The sequence below is a fragment of the Ascaphus truei genome, chromosome 6, assembly GCF_040206685.1.
Source record: "Ascaphus truei isolate aAscTru1 chromosome 6, aAscTru1.hap1, whole genome shotgun sequence".
Lineage (NCBI taxonomy): Eukaryota > Metazoa > Chordata > Amphibia > Anura > Ascaphidae > Ascaphus > Ascaphus truei.
This window is the reverse complement of record NC_134488.1, coordinates 62376950-62397922: the sequence shown is the minus strand read 5'-3', so window position 1 is coordinate 62397922 and position 20973 is coordinate 62376950. Positions and strand designations below refer to the sequence as shown.

At 41.4% G+C, this 20973-nt stretch overlaps 1 protein-coding gene across 2 annotated transcripts in view; it reads left to right on the top strand.

The window, feature by feature from the left end:
* The window catches only part of COL8A2 (collagen type VIII alpha 2 chain), a 97399-nt gene that overhangs the window by 65321 nt on the left and 11105 nt on the right, over positions 1-20973 (top strand). For both annotated transcript variants that reach the window (XM_075604551.1, XM_075604552.1), the window contains one exon: positions 16266-16440. In XM_075604551.1, the coding sequence (XP_075460666.1) occupies positions 16278-16440 (163 nt within the window). In that variant the 5' untranslated portion in view covers positions 16266-16277. The remainder of the gene's footprint in view (positions 1-16265; positions 16441-20973) is intronic.

Below are 20973 nucleotides of genomic sequence, written 5' to 3'. Positions count from 1 at the left end.
TGAAATATAATGGATAGAGACATTGTGGAACGGAAATAGAATGGATAGAGACATCGTGGAACTGAAACAGAATGGATAGAGACATCGTGGAAGTGAAATAGAATGGATAAAGACATCGTGGAACTGAAATAGAATGGATAGAGACATCACGGAACTGAAATAGAATGGATAGAGACATCACGGAACTGAAATAGAATGGATAGAGACATCGCAGAACTAAAATAGAATGGATAGAGACATCGTGGAACTGAAATAGAATGGATAGAGACATCACGGAACTGAAATAGAATGGATAGAGACATCGTGGAACTGAAATAGAATGGATAGAGACATCACGGATCTGAAATAGAATGGATAGAGACATCACAGAACTGGAATACAATGGATAGAGACATCACGGAACTGAAATAGAATGGATAGAGACATCACAGAACTGAAATATAATGGATAGAGACATCGTGGAACTGAAATATAATGGATAGAGACATCGTGGAACTGAAAAAGAATGGATAGAGACATCACGGAACTGAAATAGAATGGATAGAGACATGACGGAACTGAAATATAATGGATAGAGACATCGTGGAACGGAAATAGAATGGATAGAGACATCACAGAACTGAAATATAATGGATAGAGACATTGTGGAACGGAAATAGAATGGATAGAGACATCGTGGAACTGAAACAGAATGGATAGAGACATCGTGGAACTGAAATAGAATGGATAAAGACATCGTGGAACTGAAATAGAATGGATAGAGACATCACGGAACTGAAATAGAATGGATAGAGACATCACGGAACTGAAATAGAATGGATAGAGACATCGCAGAACTAAAATAGAATGGATAGAGACATCGTGGAACTGAAATAGAATGGATAGAGACATCACGGAACTGAAATAGAATGGATAGAGACATCGTGGAACTGAAATAGAATGGATAGAGACATCACGGAACTGAAATAGAATGGATAGAGACATCACAGAACTGGAATATAATGGATAGAGACATCACGGAACTGAAATAGAATGGATAGAGACATCACGGAACTGAAATAGAATGGATAGAGACATCGTGGAACTGAAATAGAATGGATAGAGACATCACGGAACTGAAATAGAATGGATAGAGACATCGTGGAACTGAAATAGAATGGATAGAGACATGACGGAACTGAAATAGAATGGATAGAGACATCGTGGAACTGAAATAGAATGGATAGAGAAATCACGGAACGGAAATAGAATGGATAGAGACATCACAGAACTGAAATATAATGGATAGAGACATTGTGGAACGGAAATAGAATGGATAGAGACATTGTGTAACTGAAATAGAATGGATAGAGACATCGTGGAACTGAAATAGAATGGATAGAGACATTGTGGAACGGAAATAGAATGGATAGAGACATCGTGGAACTGAAACAGAATGGATAGAGACATCGTGGAACTGAAATAGAATGGATAAAGACATCGTGGAACTGAAATAGAATGGATAGAGACATCACGGAACTGAAATAGAATGGATAGAGACATCACGGAACTGAAATAGAATGGATAGAGACATCACGGAACTGAAATAGAATGGATAGAGACATCGCAGAACTAAAATAGAATGGATAGAGACATCGTGGAACTGAAATAGAATGGATAGAGACATCGTGGAACTGAAATAGAATGGATAGAGACATCACGGAACTGAAATAGAATGGATAGAGACATCACGGAACTGAAATAGAATGGATAGAGACATCGCAGAACTAAAATAGAATGGATAGAGACATCGTGGAACTGAAATAGAATGGATAGAGACATCGTGGAACTGAAATAGAATGGATAGAGACATCGTGGAACTGAAATAGAATGGATAGAGACATCACGGAACTGAAATAGAATGGATAGAGACATCACAGAACTGAAATATAATGGATAGAGACATCACAGAACTGAAATATAATGGATAGAGACATCACAGAACTGAAATAGAATGAATAGAGACATTGTGGAACTGAAATATAATGGATAGAGACATCGCAGAAGTGAAAAATAATGGATAGAGACATCGCAGAAGTGAAATATAATGGATAGAGACATCGCGGAACTGAAATAGAATGGATAGAGACATCGTGGAACTGAAATAGAATGGATAAAAACATCACAGAACTGAAATATAATGGATAGAGACATCGTGGAACTGAAATAGAATGGATAGAGAAATCGCGGAAGTGAAATAGAATGGATAGAGACATCGCGGAACTGAAATAGAATGGATAGAGACATCGTGGAACTGAAGTAGAATGGATAGAGACATCGTGGAACTGAAATAGAATGGATAGAGACATCGTGGAACTGAAATAGAATGGATAGAGACACCGCGGAACTGAAATAGAATGGATAGAGACATCGCGGAAGTGAAATAGAATGGATAGAGACATCGCAGAAGTGAAATAGAATGGATAGAGACATCGCGGAACTGAAATAGAATGGATAGAGACATCGCGGAAGTGAAATAGAATGGATAGAGACATCGCGGAAGTGAAATAGAATGGATAGAGACATCGCGGAACTGAAATAGAATGGATAGAGACATTGTGGAAGGGAAATAGAATGGATAGAGACATCGCGGAAGTGAAATAGAATGGATAGAGACATCGCGGAACTGAAATAGAATGGATAGAGACATCGTGGAACTGAAATAGAATGGATAGAGACATCGTGGAACTGAAATATAATGGACAGAGACATCGTGGAACTGAAATAGAATGGATAGAGACATCGTGGAACTGAAATAGAATGGATAGAGAAATCAAGGAACGGAAATAGAATGGATAGAGACATCACAGAACTGAAATAGAATGGATAGAGAAATCAAGGAACGGAAATAGAATGGATAGAGACATCACAGAACTGAAATATAATGGATAGAGACATTGTGGAACGGAAATAGAATGGATAGAGACATCGTGGAACTGAAACAGAATGGATAGAGACATCGTGGAAGTGAAATAGAATGGATAAAGACATCGTGGAACTGAAATAGAATGGATAGAGACATCACGGAACTGAAATAGAATGGATAGAGACATCACGGAACTGAAATAGAATGGATAGAGACATCGCAGAACTAAAATAGAATGGATAGAGACATCGTGGAACTGAAATAGAATGGATAGAGACATCACGGAACTGAAATAGAATGGATAGAGACATCGTGGAACTGAAATAGAATGGATAGAGACATCACGGATCTGAAATAGAATGGATAGAGACATCACAGAACTGGAATACAATGGATAGAGACATCACGGAACTGAAATAGAATGGATAGAGACATCACAGAACTGAAATATAATGGATAGAGACATCGTGGAACTGAAATATAATGGATAGAGACATCGTGGAACTGAAAAAGAATGGATAGAGACATCACGGAACTGAAATAGAATGGATAGAGACATGACGGAACTGAAATATAATGGATAGAGACATCGTGGAACGGAAATAGAATGGATAGAGACATCACAGAACTGAAATATAATGGATAGAGACATTGTGGAACGGAAATAGAATGGATAGAGACATCGTGGAACTGAAACAGAATGGATAGAGACATCGTGGAACTGAAATAGAATGGATAAAGACATCGTGGAACTGAAATAGAATGGATAGAGACATCACGGAACTGAAATAGAATGGATAGAGACATCACGGAACTGAAATAGAATGGATAGAGACATCGCAGAACTAAAATAGAATGGATAGAGACATCGTGGAACTGAAATAGAATGGATAGAGACATCACGGAACTGAAATAGAATGGATAGAGACATCGTGGAACTGAAATAGAATGGATAGAGACATCACGGAACTGAAATAGAATGGATAGAGACATCACAGAACTGGAATATAATGGATAGAGACATCACGGAACTGAAATAGAATGGATAGAGACATCACGGAACTGAAATAGAATGGATAGAGACATCGTGGAACTGAAATAGAATGGATAGAGACATCACGGAACTGAAATAGAATGGATAGAGACATCGTGGAACTGAAATAGAATGGATAGAGACATGACGGAACTGAAATAGAATGGATAGAGACATCGTGGAACTGAAATAGAATGGATAGAGAAATCACGGAACGGAAATAGAATGGATAGAGACATCACAGAACTGAAATATAATGGATAGAGACATTGTGGAACGGAAATAGAATGGATAGAGACATTGTGTAACTGAAATAGAATGGATAGAGACATCGTGGAACTGAAATAGAATGGATAGAGACATTGTGGAACGGAAATAGAATGGATAGAGACATCGTGGAACTGAAACAGAATGGATAGAGACATCGTGGAACTGAAATAGAATGGATAAAGACATCGTGGAACTGAAATAGAATGGATAGAGACATCACGGAACTGAAATAGAATGGATAGAGACATCACGGAACTGAAATAGAATGGATAGAGACATCACGGAACTGAAATAGAATGGATAGAGACATCGCAGAACTAAAATAGAATGGATAGAGACATCGTGGAACTGAAATAGAATGGATAGAGACATCGTGGAACTGAAATAGAATGGATAGAGACATCACGGAACTGAAATAGAATGGATAGAGACATCACGGAACTGAAATAGAATGGATAGAGACATCGCAGAACTAAAATAGAATGGATAGAGACATCGTGGAACTGAAATAGAATGGATAGAGACATCGTGGAACTGAAATAGAATGGATAGAGACATCGTGAAACTGAAATAGAATGGATAGAGACATCACGGAACTGAAATAGAATGGATAGAGACATCACAGAACTGGAATATAATGGATAGAGACATCACGGAACTGAAATAGAATGGATAGAGACATCACGGAACTGAAATAGAATGGATAGAGACATCACGGAACTGAAATAGAATGGATAGAGACTTCGTGGAACTGAAATAGAATGGATAGAGACATCACGGAACTGAAATAGAATGGATAGAGACATCGTGGAACTGAAATAGAATGGATAAAGACATGATGGAACTGAAATAGAATGGATAGAGACATCGTGGAACTGAAATAGAATGGATAGAGAAATCACGGAACGGAAATAGAATGGATAGAGACATCACAGAACTGAAATATAATGGATAGAGACATTGTGGAACGGAAACAGAATGGATAGAGACATCGTGTAACTGAAATAGAATGGATAGAGACATCGTGGAACTGAAATAGAATGGATAGAGACATCGTGGAACTGAAATAGAATGGATAGAGACATCACGGAACTGAAATAGAATGGATAGAGACATCGCGGAACTGAAATAGAATGGATATAGACATCACGGAACTGAAATAGAATGGATAGAGTCATCGCGGAACTGAAATAGAATGGATAGAGACATCGCGGAAGTGAAATAGAATGGATAGAGACATCGCGGAACTGAAATAGAATGGATAGAGACATTGTGGAAAGGAAATAGAATGGATAGAGACATCGCAGAAGTGAAATAGAATGGATAGAGACATCGCGGAAGTGAAATAGAATGGATAGAGACATCGCGGAAGTGAAATAGAATGGATAGAGACATCGCAGAAGTGAAATAGAATGGATACAGGCATCGCAGAACTGAAATAGAATGGATAGAGACATCGCGGAACTGAAATAGAATGGATAGACACATCGTGGAATTGAAATAGAATGGATAGAGACATCGCGGAACTGAAATAGAATGGATAGAGACATCGCAGAACTAAAATAGAATGGATAGAGACATCGTGGAACTGAAATAGAATGGATAGAGACATCACGGAACTGAAATAGAATGGATAGAGACATCGTGCAACTGAAATAGAATGGATAGAGACATCGCGGAACTAAAATAGAATGGATAGAGACATCGTGGAACTGAAATAGAATGGATAGAGACATCACAGAACTGAAATAGAATGGATAGAGACATCGTGGAACTGAAATAGAATGGATAGAGACATCACGGAACAGAAATAGAATTGATAGAGACATCACAGAACTGGAATATAATGGATAGAGACATCATGGAACTGGAATATAATGGATAGAGACATCACGGAACTGAAATAGAATGGATAGAGACATCGCAGAACTGAAATAGAATGGATAGAGACATCACAGAACTGAAATAGAATGGATAGAGACATTGTGGAACTGAAATAGAATGGATAGAGACATCGCGGAACTGAAATATAATGGATAGAGACATCACGGAACTGAAATATAATGGATAGAGACATCGTGGAACTGAAATAGAATGGATAGAGACATCGTGGAACTGAAATAGAATGGATAGAGACATCTTGGAACTGAAATAGAATGGATAGAGACATCGTGGAACTGAAATATAATGGATAGAGACATCGTGGAACTGAAATAGAATGGATAGAGACATCACGGAACTGAAATAGAATGGATAGAGACATGACGGAACTGAAATATAATGGATAGAGACATCGTGGAACTGAAATAGAATGGATAGAGAAATCAAGGAACGGAAATAGAATGGATAGAGACATCACAGAACTGAAATATAATGGATAGAGACATTGTGGAACGGAAATAGAATGGATAGAGACATCGTGGAACTGAAACAGAATGGATAGAGACATCGTGGAACTGAAATAGAATGGATAAAGACATCGTGGAACTGAAATAGAATGGATAGAGACATCGTGGAACTGAAATAGAATGGATAGAGACATCACGGAACTGAAATAAAATGGATAGAGACATCGCGGAACTGAAATAGAATGGATAGAGACATCGCGGAAGTGAAATAGAATGGATAGAGACATCGCGGAAGTGAAATAGAATGGATAGAGACATCGCGGAAGTGAAATAGAATGGATAGAGACATCGCGGAACTGGAATAGAATGGATAGAGACATCGCGGAAGTGAAATAGAATGGATAGAGACATCGCGGAACTGAAATAGAATGGATAGAGACATCGCGGAAGTGAAATAGAATATAGAGGCATCGCGAAACTGAAATAGAATGGATAGAGACATCGCAGAACTGAAATAGAATGGATAGAGACATTGTGGAACTGAAATAGAATGGATAGAGACATTGTGGAACTGAAATAGAATGGATAGAGACATCGCGGAACTGAAATATAATGGATAGAGACATCGTGGAACTGAAATAGAATGGATAGAGACATCACGGAACTGAAATATAATGGATAGAGACATCGTGGAACTGAAATAGAATGGATAGAGACATCACGGAACTGAAATAGAATGGATAGAGACATGACGGAACTGAAATATAATGGATAGAGACATCGTGGAACTGAAATAGAATGGATAGAGAAATCACGGAACGGAAATAGAATGGATAGAGACATCACAGAACTGAAATATAGTGGATAGAGACATTGTGGAACGGAAATAGAATGGATAGAGACATTGTGGAACTGAAATAGAATGGATAGAGACATCGTGGAACTGAAATAGAATGGATAGAGACATCGTGGAACTGAAATAGAATGGATAGAGACATCGCGGAACTGAAATAGAATGGATAGAGACATCGCGGAACTGAAATAGAATGGATAGAGACATCGCGGAAGTGAAATAGAATGGATAGAGACATCGCGGAAGTGAAATAGAATGGATAGAGACATCGCGGACGTGAAATAGAATGGATAGAGACATCGTGGAACTGAAATAGAATGGATAGAGACATCGCGGAAGTGAAATAGAATGGATAGAGACATCGCGGAAGTGAAATAGAATGGATAGAGACATCATGGAATTGAAATAGAATGGATAGAGACATCACAGAACTGGAATATAATGGATAGAGACTTCGCGGAACTGGAATATAATGGATAGAGAAATCGTGGAACTGAAATAGAATGGATAGAGACATCACGGAACTGAAATATAATGGATAGAGACATCGTGGAACTGAAATAGAATGGATAGAGACATGACGGAACTGAAATAGAATGGATAGAGACATCGTGGAACTGAAATAGAATGGATAGAGACATGACGGAACTGAAATATAATGGATAGAGACATCGTGGAACTGAAATAGAATGGATAGAGAAATCACGGAACGGAAATAGAATGGATAGAGACATCACAGAACTGAAATAGAATGGATAGAGACATCGCGGAAGTGAAATAGAATGGATAGAGACATCGCGGAAGTGAAATAGAATGGATAGAGACATTGCGGAAGTGAAATAGAATGGATAGAGACATCGTGGAACTGAAATAGAATGGATAGAGACATCGCGGAAGTGAAATAGAATGGATAGAGACATCGCGGAAGTGAAATAGAATGGATAGAGACATCGCGGAACTGAAATAGAATGGATAGAGACATCGCGGAAGTGAAATAGAATGGATAGAGGCATCGCGGAACTGAAATAGAATGGATAGAGGCATCGCGGAACTGAAATAGAATGGATAGAGACATCGCAGAAGTGAAATAGAATGGATAGACACATCGCGGAATTTAAATAGAATGGATAGAGACATCACGGAACTGAAATAGAATGGATAGAGACATCACAGAACTGGAATATAATGGATAGAGACATCGCGGAACTGGAATATAATGGATAGAGACATCGCGGAACTGAAATAGAATGGATAGAGACATCGCAGAACTGAAATAGAATGGATAGAGACATCGCGGAACTGAAATAGAATGGATGGAGACATCGCGGAACTGAAATATAATGGATAGAGGCATTGTGGAACTGAAATAGAATGGATAGAGACATCACGGAACTGAAATATAATGGATAGAGACATCGTGGAATTGAAATAGAATGGATAGACACATCACGGAACTGAAATAGAATGGATAGAGACATCGTGGAACTGAAATAGAATGGATATAGACATCGTGGAACTGAAATATAATGGATAGAGACATCGTGGAACTGAAATAGAATGGATAGAGACATCGTGGAACTGAAATAGAATGGATAGAGACATCACGGAACTGAAATAGAATGGATAGAGACATCGCGGAACTGAAATAGAATGGATAGAGACATCGCGGAAGTGAAATAGAATGGATAGAGACATCGCGGAAGTGAAATAGAATGGATAGAGACATAGCGGAAGTGAAATAGAATGGATAGAAACATCGTGGAACTGAAATAGAATGGATAGAGACATCGCGGAAGTGAAATAGAATGGATAGAGACATCGCGGAACTGAAATAGAATGGATAGAGACATCGCGGAACTGAAATAGAATGGATAGAGACATCGCAGAAGTGAAATAGAATGGATAGACACATCGTGGAATTGAAATAGAATGGATAGAGACATCGCGGAACTGAAATAGAATGGATAGAGACATCACGGAACTGAAATAGAATGGATAGAGACATCACAGAACTGGAATATAATGGATAGAGACATCGCGGAACTGGAATATAATGGATAGAGACATCGCGGAACTGAAATAGAATGGATAGAGACATCGCAGAACTGAAATAGAATGGATAGAGACATTGTGAAACTGAAATAGAATGGATGGAGACATCACGGAACTGAAATATAATGGATAGAGGCATCGTGGAACTGAAAAATAATGGATAGAGACATCGCGGAAGTGAAATAGAATGGATAGAGACATCGCGGAAATGAAATAGAATGGATAGAGACATCGCGGAACTGAAATAGAATGGATAGAGACATCGCGGAAGTGAAATAGAATGGATAGAGGCATCGCGGAACTGAAATAGAATGGATAGAGACATCGCAGAAGTGAAATAGAATGGATAGACACATTGTGGAATTGAAATAGAATGGATAGAGACATCGCGGAACTGAAATAGAATGGATAGAGACATCACGGAACTGAAATAGAATGGATAGAGACATCACAGAACTGGAATATAATGGATAGAGACATCGCGGAACTGGAATATAATGGATAGAGACATCGCGGATCTGAAATAGAATGGATAGAGACATCGCAGAACTGAAATATAATGGATAGAGGCATTGTGGAACTGAAATAGAATGGATAGAGACATCACGGAACTGAAATATAATGGATAGAGACATCGTGGGACTGAATTATAATGGATAGAGACATCGTGGAACTGAAATAGAATGGATAGAGACATCACGGAACTGAAATAGAATGGATAGCGACATCGTGGAACTGAAATAGAATGGATAGAGACATCACAGAACTGGAATATAATGGTAGAGACATCGCGGAACTGGAATATAATGGATAGAGACATCGCGGAACTGAAATAGAATGGATAGAGACATTGTGGAACTGAAATAGAATGGATAGAGACATCGTGGAACTGAAATAGAATGGATAGAGACATCGCGGAACTGAAATATAATGGATAGAGACATCGCAGAACTGAAATAGAATGGATAGAGACATCGCAGAACTGAAATATAATGGATAGAGACATCGTGGAACTGAAATAGAATGGATAGAGACATCGTGGAACTGAAATAGAATGGATAGAGACATCGTGGAACTGAAATAGAATGGATAGAGACATCACGGAACTGAAATTGAATGGATAGAGACATCGTGGAACTGAAATAGAATGGATAGGGACATCACGGAACTGAAATATAATGGATAGAGACATCGTGGAACTGAAATAGAATGGATAGAGAAATCACGGAACGTAAATAGAATGGATAGAGACATCACAGAACTGAAATATAATGGATAGAGACATTGTGGAACGGAAATAGAATGGATAGAGACATCGTGGAACTGAAATAGAATGGATAGAGACATCGTGGAACTGAAATAGAATGGATAGAGACATCGCGGAAGTGAAATAGAATGGATAGAGACATCGCGGAACTGGAATAGAATGGATAGAGACATCGCGGAAGTGAAATAGAATGGATAGAGACATCGCGGAACTGAAATAGAATGGATAGAGACATCGCGGAAGTGAAATAGAATATAGAGGCATCGCGAAACTGAAATAGAATGGATAGAGACATCGCAGAACTGAAATAGAATGGATAGAGACATTGTGGAACTGAAATAGAATGGATAGAGACATTGTGGAACTGAAATAGAATGGATAGAGACATCACGGAACTGAAATATAATGGATAGAGACATCGTGGAACTGAAATAGAATGGATAGAGACATCGTGGAACTGAAATAGAATGGATAGAGACATCGTAGAACTGAAATAGTATGGATAGAGACATCGTGGAACTGAAATAGAATGGATAGAGACATCGTGGAACTGAAATAGAATGGATAGAGACATCACGGAACAGAAATAGAATGTATAGAGACATCACAGAACTGGAATATAATGGATAGAGACATCGCAGAAGTGAAATAGAATGGATAGAGACATCGCGGAACTGAAATAGAATGGATAGAGACATCGCGGAACTGAAATAGAATGGATAGAGACATCACGGAACTGAAATAGAATGGATAAAGACATAGCAGAAGTGAAATAGAATGGATAGAGACATCGCGGAACTGAAATAGAATGGATAGAGACATCACAGAACTGAAATAGAATGGATAGAGACATCACGGAACTGAAATAGAATGGATAGAGACATCGCGGAACTGAAATAGAATGGATAGAGACATTGCAGAACTGAAATATAATGGATAGAGACATTGCAGAACTGAAATAGAATGGATAGAGACATCACGGAACTGAAATAGAATGGATAAAGACATAGTGAAACTGATTTAAAATAGAGGCAGGCACAGTGCAGAATAAATGGAGACATAGCAAAACGAAATTAAAGTGCATGGAGGTATTGCATGGAGAACTTAATTAGAGCAATGTGTTTCCTAGAATAGATGGAGACGAATTAGAATAAATGGGACCTTATGATGCTAAATTAGAATAAAAAACCACTGAGCAGAAATAGATTAAAGGGAGGCTCTATGGTGCTAAATTAGATTAGAAGGAGGTAGCTCAGGGCTGAATTACATTAGATAGAAGCACTGCACGGAAAAATTGGGGGCACCGAAAAAATTAACTAGAATAAATAAAAGGCTGAATTACAATAGGTTAAAGCACTGCACGGCTGAATTAAAATAGGTGGTGGCACCACGGAGATGACTTAGAATAAACCCAGGTATTGCAGAACTGAAACGGAGTAATGGGAGGCATCGCTGACATGAGCAAGGTCAAGCAAGGTCTTCTGGAGCCCAGCATCACAAATCCAGCCCCCCTGATATGTTCTCGTGTTGTTCCACTGGCTCCCTGGGATTTTTTTGTTCTTATTTTTTCACTAAGAGATTTCTAACAGTACATATTGGGCCTCCTCCTACCACTGGTATTCGAGAGACTGCCAGCATTGGCTCCCCACACATAACACAGCCTTTTTCCAAATGTAATATTTCAATCACTACATGAAAAAAAAAAATCATTAAAAACACACATACATTTCTACACCTCTTCCCGGCTGCGTTATAAAGGCAGTTTAACCACATCTAGGGTTTCTAGCCGACATTTATTCTCAAACTTGAGTAAGCAGGATTTAGGGGTTTTAGTCTAAAAGCCGTTGGATTTATTACGAATGAAAATCCATTTTATTCGGAATTAGCTGTCACAAAGAAGACCAGCTGTCAGAGTCTAGTGACTACTGTGGAGAACGTTGTATGGAGCTGCGTGGACGGCAGTAGACACGTGCGTAGCTTCAACCGGGCAACATTTGCGCTTTCTCAGATGCTAAAAAAGTAGTGACCTCATCAGAATTCCCAAGCGATTCGCCAAGCGAATCAACGTGCATTGAAATGACGGGTTAGGCTAATTTGCTCAATTCTCTAAAACCGATAGATTCGCTTAATGCGGAGACGGTATATAGGGTCCGCACACACCCCATGTATCGCTCAATGGCTGGCATATTTTACTGAATGCCTGTGAAATTGCAAAATACAGGCATAGCCCGGTTTAAGGACACTCACTTTAAGTACGCGAGTAAGGACATATCGCCCAATAGGCAAATAGCAGCTTGCACATGCGCATGTCGCCACGTCCTGAACAGCAATACCGGCTCCCTACCTGTACCGAAGCTGTGCGCAAGCGGGGAGACTATAGAGCCTGTTAAACATGCGTTATTTACATCAGTTATGCATGTATATGATAATTGCAGTACAGTACATGCATCGATAAATGGGAAAAAGGTCGTGCTTCACTTTAAGTACGTTTTCGCTTTAAATACATGCTCTGGACCCATTGGCACGTTAATGCGGGGTATGCCTGTATAAGACCAATTTCACAACATTATTAGTGTTTTGAGGTTTAGTGAAACATTTCAGAAGGAAGCAAAATTGAAGAAAAAAAGCCCCCTGCTAAAAATATTGCAATTGCATGTTGGACAGTTTTGCATATCTCTGGAAGGCAAACTCTTCACTCATTTAAATTCCTACTTATTCCTCACCTTAAGGCATCCCCATACATGTAGAATGAGTCTCGTTGAGTGCAAAGCAGTCTCACTAATGTCAAGAGAGTCTCACTAGAAGGCAGTCACACTCATTGGGGGTGACTTTCACACAACTGAAGGCAGTCTCACTTATTAGCAAAGAGTTTCTCTCACTATAACGAAGTCTTCCTCATTGACGGTATACCTCACTCACTTACTATAAGAACATCTTACTCATTGACGGCAGGCCTCACTCACTTACTATAAGAACATCTTACTCATTGACGGCAGGCCTCACTCACTTACTATAAGAACAGCTTACTCATTGACGGTACCCCTCACTCACTATAAAGAAGTCTTACTCATTGAGGGTAGGCCTCACTCACTTACTATAATGAAGACTTCCTCATTGATGGCAGGTCTCACTGACTATAAGAACAGCTTACTCATTGACGGTACCCCTCACTCACTATAAAGAAGTCTTACTCATTGAGGGTGGTAAGCCTCACTCATGGAAGGCAGTCTGTCTCAGAGCTGCATATTCGCAACAAAACCTGGTGCATTCTCAATGTCACAAGGGTTGTAAAACAGGTGCATACGGCAAATATCATTCAGGTAAGAAAAGGCACCATTTGAACTCTGTTGCTGCCGGTGGAGCCTGCCAGGCTGCCACGCATTGAGTACTGTGTGTAATGTATTAATTTGATTCATTTTGATAGCTAAAGAGTTACAATCATCATGTTTCCTCCTTATAGTACATGTGCTCAAAAAATGATACGGGATACTTATATTACACAAAAGAAGAGAGTAAGACTTCCTCGACAGCTCTCAATAGCCATAATACAGTATATTAAAAGATAACTTTTTATCGTATTTGAACTCAAAACCCAAGTGTAATATGGAATGAAATGACTTTCCTTTGGGGAATAGAGATGGGGCGGCTGCTGCTGCTGGGGCGGCTGCTGCTGCTGCTGGGGCGGCTGCTGCTGCTGCTGCTGCTATGGTAGTTTGAATGGCAGAGCATCTAAATCTAAAGAGAAAAAAAGAGACAAGCGCAGACCTCTAGTCCTGTCCTGAAGCTGGGATATCCGGAAAACCTGACCTGTTGTGGGGCTTTAGGACTGTAGTTAAGCACCCTTTGGTTAGATGGTCCCCCGTTCTGTATTACTAGGGTATATAGATCATGTCCTAAGATAATATAAAACGCATACAGTACCCGATGTATCAAAGTTCCCTTGGTGAGAAACTGCATCGGATGTACCAGGAGGGCTCAACTTCAGTCCTCAAGCCCCCCAACAGGTCAGGTTTTCAGGATATCCCAGCTTCAGCACAAGACTGAGCTCTGATTAAGCCACCTATGCTGAAGCAGGGTCAGATTGCGCCACCTGTGCTGAAGCAGGGATATCCTGAAAACCTTTCCTGTTGGGGGGGGGGGGGGTTGGGGACTGGAGTTGAGCCCCCTGAAATAGACCGAATGCTTGAGGAGTGAGCGTAGCAGGGGCATTGGGGCAGCATTATGTTTTCATCTAAAAACAAAAACAAAGTTCTAATCATTTTCTGCAGATAAAGGGATTCCCTGTAAATATAACCAGTGGTCAGAGTGCCTAAAACAAGCGAGTGGTCCTGTGTCTGATTTCAATAGAAATTCCAAATTGATTTCAAGAAATACTAAACCTTTCAAAACCGGTGTCTACAGTCATGTGTCGCTGTCCAAAAGGATGAAACAGTCACGGTCCCATTTACTTTGGTTTTTAACGGCTTTTCCACAGAAGAATAAATCATACTGCAATAAATAGAAATGTATTTCATTGATACACCTGCTGCAATTGTCTGCACTACAATGTGACTATGTACAGTATGCCAATGCATTTACATTTAGCAAAATATTGTATATCATCTCAGAAAGGAAAATTATACAGCGATGTGCCAGATAGATCTGATGTCAGAAAATATTTTTTTCCCTTGTAAACCATAATTGGTAAATATGTTACACTAAAATATAGTCTGCCCTGCACTGGATAAATAGAAATATAATAACGTATTATCTCACCCTATTATAATTGAATGTATGCACGGTTGGCCGATTTCAATCTGCGCGGATTCATTAAAAACCGCCATTGGATACAAACCGTGGACGGATTTGTAAATACAACCCGAGGTTTCAGCAAGCCACTGGCGGATTCTTAAGAATCTGCGGATTGGATTCTACAAACTTGCCCGCGGGTGCGGAATCCGCGGAGTGTATGGGTAATAATGATAAAAAAGCTGCAAAATGCGATTCGCCCTTTTTGAGATTGATCCAGGGAAATCCGTGGGCGAAAGGAGCCGGGCGATCCTCGGGCCAAATGAGCCGGGCAATCCACTTTGGATCCAATGGAGCCAAAAAAAAAACGCCCATCTCTGGTGGTGGATTAAAGGAGGTGGTAAAGGTTAATACAGTAAGGGATTCAAACGTACTTGAACAGACATAAGGGGATCCTAAATGAAGAAAGCCAAGCATCAAATAGAGTGTGAGGTTTACATCAGATAGGAAAATGGGCAGACAAGGTGACCCAAGAGGTTCCTATTTGACGTCAAAGTCTACCTTTCTTTGTTTCATTAACACTTTTGCTGTTGCTCCCTGGCAATGAAAGGGTTAGTGAAATCCACCAGGTCTGCAGTGGTGTTTTAGGGTCATGTAGTAAGAAGCTCAAATCATAAGCTTTGCACATGTGGCGCGTGAGACAGATTCCTGCCCCATGTGACTGAGTCTTGGAGTACGTGACACTGCACCTGTGCAGAAGGTAATAATTTTGAGTCCCTAAAGCCCTTCTGCTTTTTCTCTTTACACAGAGTGAAGCCAGGATGACCCTGGGAGGTGGCGCTTTACTCCTGCTGGTGGCCGCAGTTGGTTCGGTGGCTGGAGGAGGACCAGCGGGAGGTGGATACCCTCAAATGAAATACATGCAGCCGATGGTCAAGGGACCCCTAGGCCCACCTTTCAGGGAGGGGAAGGGCCAATATCTAGGTAAGGGACTATTTTTGTCACGTCATACATTTGCACTGGGACCAACGAGATCAGCGATTTGTATCTCCATGATAATGATATTAGATAGAAGTAAACACAAAACATAGAATGTGACAGCAGATAACAACCACTGGGCCCACCCAACCTGTCCATTATCCTGTCTGTTGCAAAACCTCAGAGCCTGTTTGATCCTCATCTGTCTTTCATGTTTAGAATCCCCTCATGTCTAGCCCAAGCATTTTTTAATTCTCTTACTGTATTAGAGTTTAGTACCTCGGCTGGGAGCCTGTTCCCTGAATCCTCCAGTGTCACGGCAGACCACTACTTTTAACACCGTTACCTTCCGGGATCAATTCACTAGGTAGGACAACATGGTTAAATAAAATTGGGTTTATTCGGGCAAGCCTGCAAATACACAAAAGTTACACAAATACAAAGAATACATACCAACTGGGAGTCTGGGGGGGGAGACACTAGCCTCAACTAGGTGCAGGGCACCTGCTTCAGGTAGGCTTACTCTGTCTGCTCCATGTCCTGGAGCACAATGTACTCTTTTTGATAGAGCCACTGCGCTCTCCCCGCTGGTTTCAGCTCCGTCCAATTCTCAGAACATGGTCCCGAGAACTTGGACATGAGCACTTGCTCCCAGCGCGTATCCTTTGCTTGGCCGGGGTGCTCCAGCACCTCTATGCAGAGTACCCGCCAGTCGTGTCACTGGAGTAAGCCAGGAGCAAGTAGGATCGTTTCTCATAACTTGGCCTCGTTCTCAGAACTTTGCCGCACACTGAGAACTTGGCCGTGACTATAGAACTTGTCCTCAGCAAGGCCAGGCTTCTCCGGCAACTCTATGCCGAGTGATTTGCTATTTGAAGGAAAGCACTTTTGAAAAGCCCGCCAGCGCTTCACCGGACTAAGCCATAGGATGCTCTGGTTCTCTGATCGTCCTGTTCCCTTACATAGACCTCTCTGTCCTATGTTTAATATGGAAGAGGGACTGGCGACCAATCAGAGCCTGGGATTGTACACAGCAGCCAATCACGAAACGGAGGCTCGCCTGGCTGTAACCAATCAAAGGAGGGTGTGTGCTTATGCTCAGGTTGCCGGCAAGGCGGGAAATTTGAACTGGCTAATGGAAATCGTGCCTACGAGCTCTGTCTCAGCAACGGCTTTCCCTGGCCAGACTATTACCGCCAGCTGGGTAGGCTCCACAGAGTCTGGCTAAAACAAAGGGTCTCACGTGCTGAGAGCCCATCTGCAGGCCTGTTCCTCTGGTCTTCTTCACCTGCCAGAAAGCCTGTTACACAGTAAAAACACACACTGTGGTCCGTGGGCAGATCGGCGTCTGCCCGCACCATTTCCCGGGACCACTCGCTGAGCTCCAGCCGCTCAACCAACATCACACTGTCGGGGTAAATGTCACAAAGGGGGTCGGAATACAGATAGGTTCGGCATGGTCTGGCTTACCTGCCTGGTCTGTGTAGCTCCAAATGCAGGGGAGAGATAATCCGGGTGGTTGTCTCCGAAAGCTGGGGAGCAAATAACACTGTGGGGGACGACGGTGCCAACAACACCTCCACCTGGGCACCTGCGTGGCACCATCTTCAGTCAGTATGGTGGCTCTCAAGGAGGCAGGATCACTGGCATCAACGCGGTTGATCTCTCCCTCAGCCCTTCTGGCTCTTGGCTGACTCCTGGGTTGGGAAGCATCAGCTCCTGGGAGTGCTTGGATCACCGGCACTCCTGCGAGGGTTAGGAACCGCTTCTATCACTGTGCCCACGTGGAAGAGGGGGGAGGGGAGAGCGGGGGGGGGGGGTGAGAGGGGGGATGGAATGAATACAGTCACAGGCCAGGAACAGTACAACTGCATTTATTGGTGAACCAGCACATACTTTATCCTTCTCATGCAAGAGAGGAGCATTTTCCTAGCATCCCTAGTTCTTGCACCTCACAGCTTGCAATCTCTTCAGTGGTCAGAGCTATGCTCGCAGGACCATTTCCCTTGATTATGCCCCCAGGAGCTTGAGGCCCCTGGGCTAGTCTCACCCCCTTAACCCCTGATGGGGCAAGGTAGAACCATGCCTACTCCCTAACGAGCAGGCTACACTGAGAGTCCTTTTTAAATTTGAAAGGGAGACATCTTTTATACTAGGGGTGTGTCCCACTCCTAAGCCCCAGTAAATGGGCATTACACAGAAGTGAGCCAAGCCCCCCCTGGCACATGCTCCAATGGTTTCCAGACTAGCAACTGGAAACCACAACAAAATAACATCCCAGTAATGAGACTCACATGCTGGCCCATGTGAGAGGTGTTTAACCCCAGCACTGCCTGCACTTCTCAGGACTTATAATTCTGGGGCCAGGAATGTATAGCCAGGGGCATATGGGCATATGGACACACACACACACACCTATATAAAAACAAGATGGTCACACACACTGGGTAAAGTGCCTCATAGAAAGCAGTCGTCGTTAGGGTTGCCAGGTGTCCAGTATTGAACCGGAATGTCCTGTATTTGAACATTCTGTCCAGTGAAAAATGAGAGGTAATACTGGACACGTATGTGTCTGGTATTACCTCTCTGGACTTAGTGACCTGACTGGCTTTGGGGGCCATGGGATTTCTCAGAGAAGGGAGAGAACAGGGCTGTTGATAGGTGGCTGGGCAGCTTCCTCCATCCTGGAGGAGGTGTCAAGGAGCCTGGGTGTGGGGGCAAAGGAGAGGAGGAAACAGCATGGAGCTGAGAGAGGTTAGAGAGGTGTGTGTGTCCCAAGCGCGTCTCACCATTCACCACTCTGTCCAGTATAGTACAGAATAGTCGCCGGGTGCAAGGTAAAGTAAATCAGAAACAGTACATTTAGATCACGTGATCTATAGTACCAGCACAGCACAAAAATAGAAAATAAAGAGGAATTTATTAGGTCCAAACTGCACACATAGGCCCAACTTTTCGGTCCCCAGATGGACCTTCTTCAGGGTCCAGACAACAGGAGGTTACAATAGTCGAGACGGGAGAGAATGAGGTCCTGCGTTAGATTTTTAGTAGTATAGCAACAGAGGAAAGGGCGTATCTTTGCAATTTTACAGAAGAAAAGCCGACAGGTTTTATCTACATTGTGAATGTGCGAGGAGAATGTGAGGGAGGAGTCAAATGTGACCCCTAGGCAGCGTGCTTGTGATACTGGGTGTATGATAGTAGTGCCAACAGTAATGTAGAAGGGGGCAGTAGGGCCAGGTTTGGGAGGAAGTATGAGGAGCTCTGTCTTTGACATGTTAAGTTTGAGTCAGCGGTGGGCCATCCAGGATGATATAATGGAGACTTTCAGAGACTTTTGTCTGTACAGCAGATGTAATATCAGGGGTTCAAAGGTAAATTTGTGTGTCATCAGCATAGAGGTGATATTTGCACCCAAAAGATGTGATAAGGTCACCTAGAGAGACTGTGTAAAGAGAAAAGAAAAGAGGTCCCAGGACAGATCCATGTGGTACCCCCACAGAGAGATCGACAGAGGAGGAGTTAGCAAATGAGACACTGAAAGTACGATGTGAGAGGTAAGAGGAGATCCAGGATAGAGCATTATTATGGATACCAAGGGTATGGAGAATGTGAAGGAGAAGAGGGTGCAGAGAGGTCGAGTAGTCTGAGAAAAGTGTAATGACCCTTGTCTTTGGCAGCATGGAGGTGATTAGTTATTTTGGTGAGGACTGTTTCAGTGGAGTGCGCAGTGCGGAAGCCAGATTGTAGAGGATCAAGGAGAGAATAGGTGGTGAGAAAATGAAGCATATTATGAAAGTTCTGTCTTGACAATTATTCATTTTAAGGCCATTAAGGTCGTTGTACAGCAGCAATTCAGATACAGTTCTTATTTAGATGTATCAGATCAGTATTTCTACACTCCCAATCGCTTTAATTAGGAATTTACTCTGGTACTACACCTGCAGTAGTTCACTTTCCACATCTTACTGGGAGATACAATAGCAGCACATACTGTATGCATTACTTGGAGATGTAACTTTGTAAACTCCCGTGATATGTATTTGACTGTGTAGTCTGTGAATATGAATTACACACTGCTATGGTAGTTATATTCAATAACTCCTGATCCCCATCAACTTTAGAGCACATTGACCCAATATCAATGTTTTGTATGACTTTTATTATACTCACAATGCGCCACAAGAGGGCAACAAAGTATTAATACTCCCACTACTGTACTTCAAATATAACTATAGACACAAAATACTGTAAGTTATGGTGAGTAAAAAAAAGTGGCAAAAACCCTCCACTGTACAGTAAATAAAAATACCACTTGTGAGCACGTTCACATGTCTCAAATCTGCAACCCTGCCTTTACCTGTAATCTCTTAGCATACAATGTGTTCACTGCAGCTAGGGATTCTGGATAATGACATGCAAATGAGCACACACAGTGCGTCACTTTTTGCTTCTTGTCCATTTCAACATGGACCCTGTAAATATACGTATTTGAATGATTCTTTGCTTTTTTGGTGTTTATCAACTATCTTAATTCCA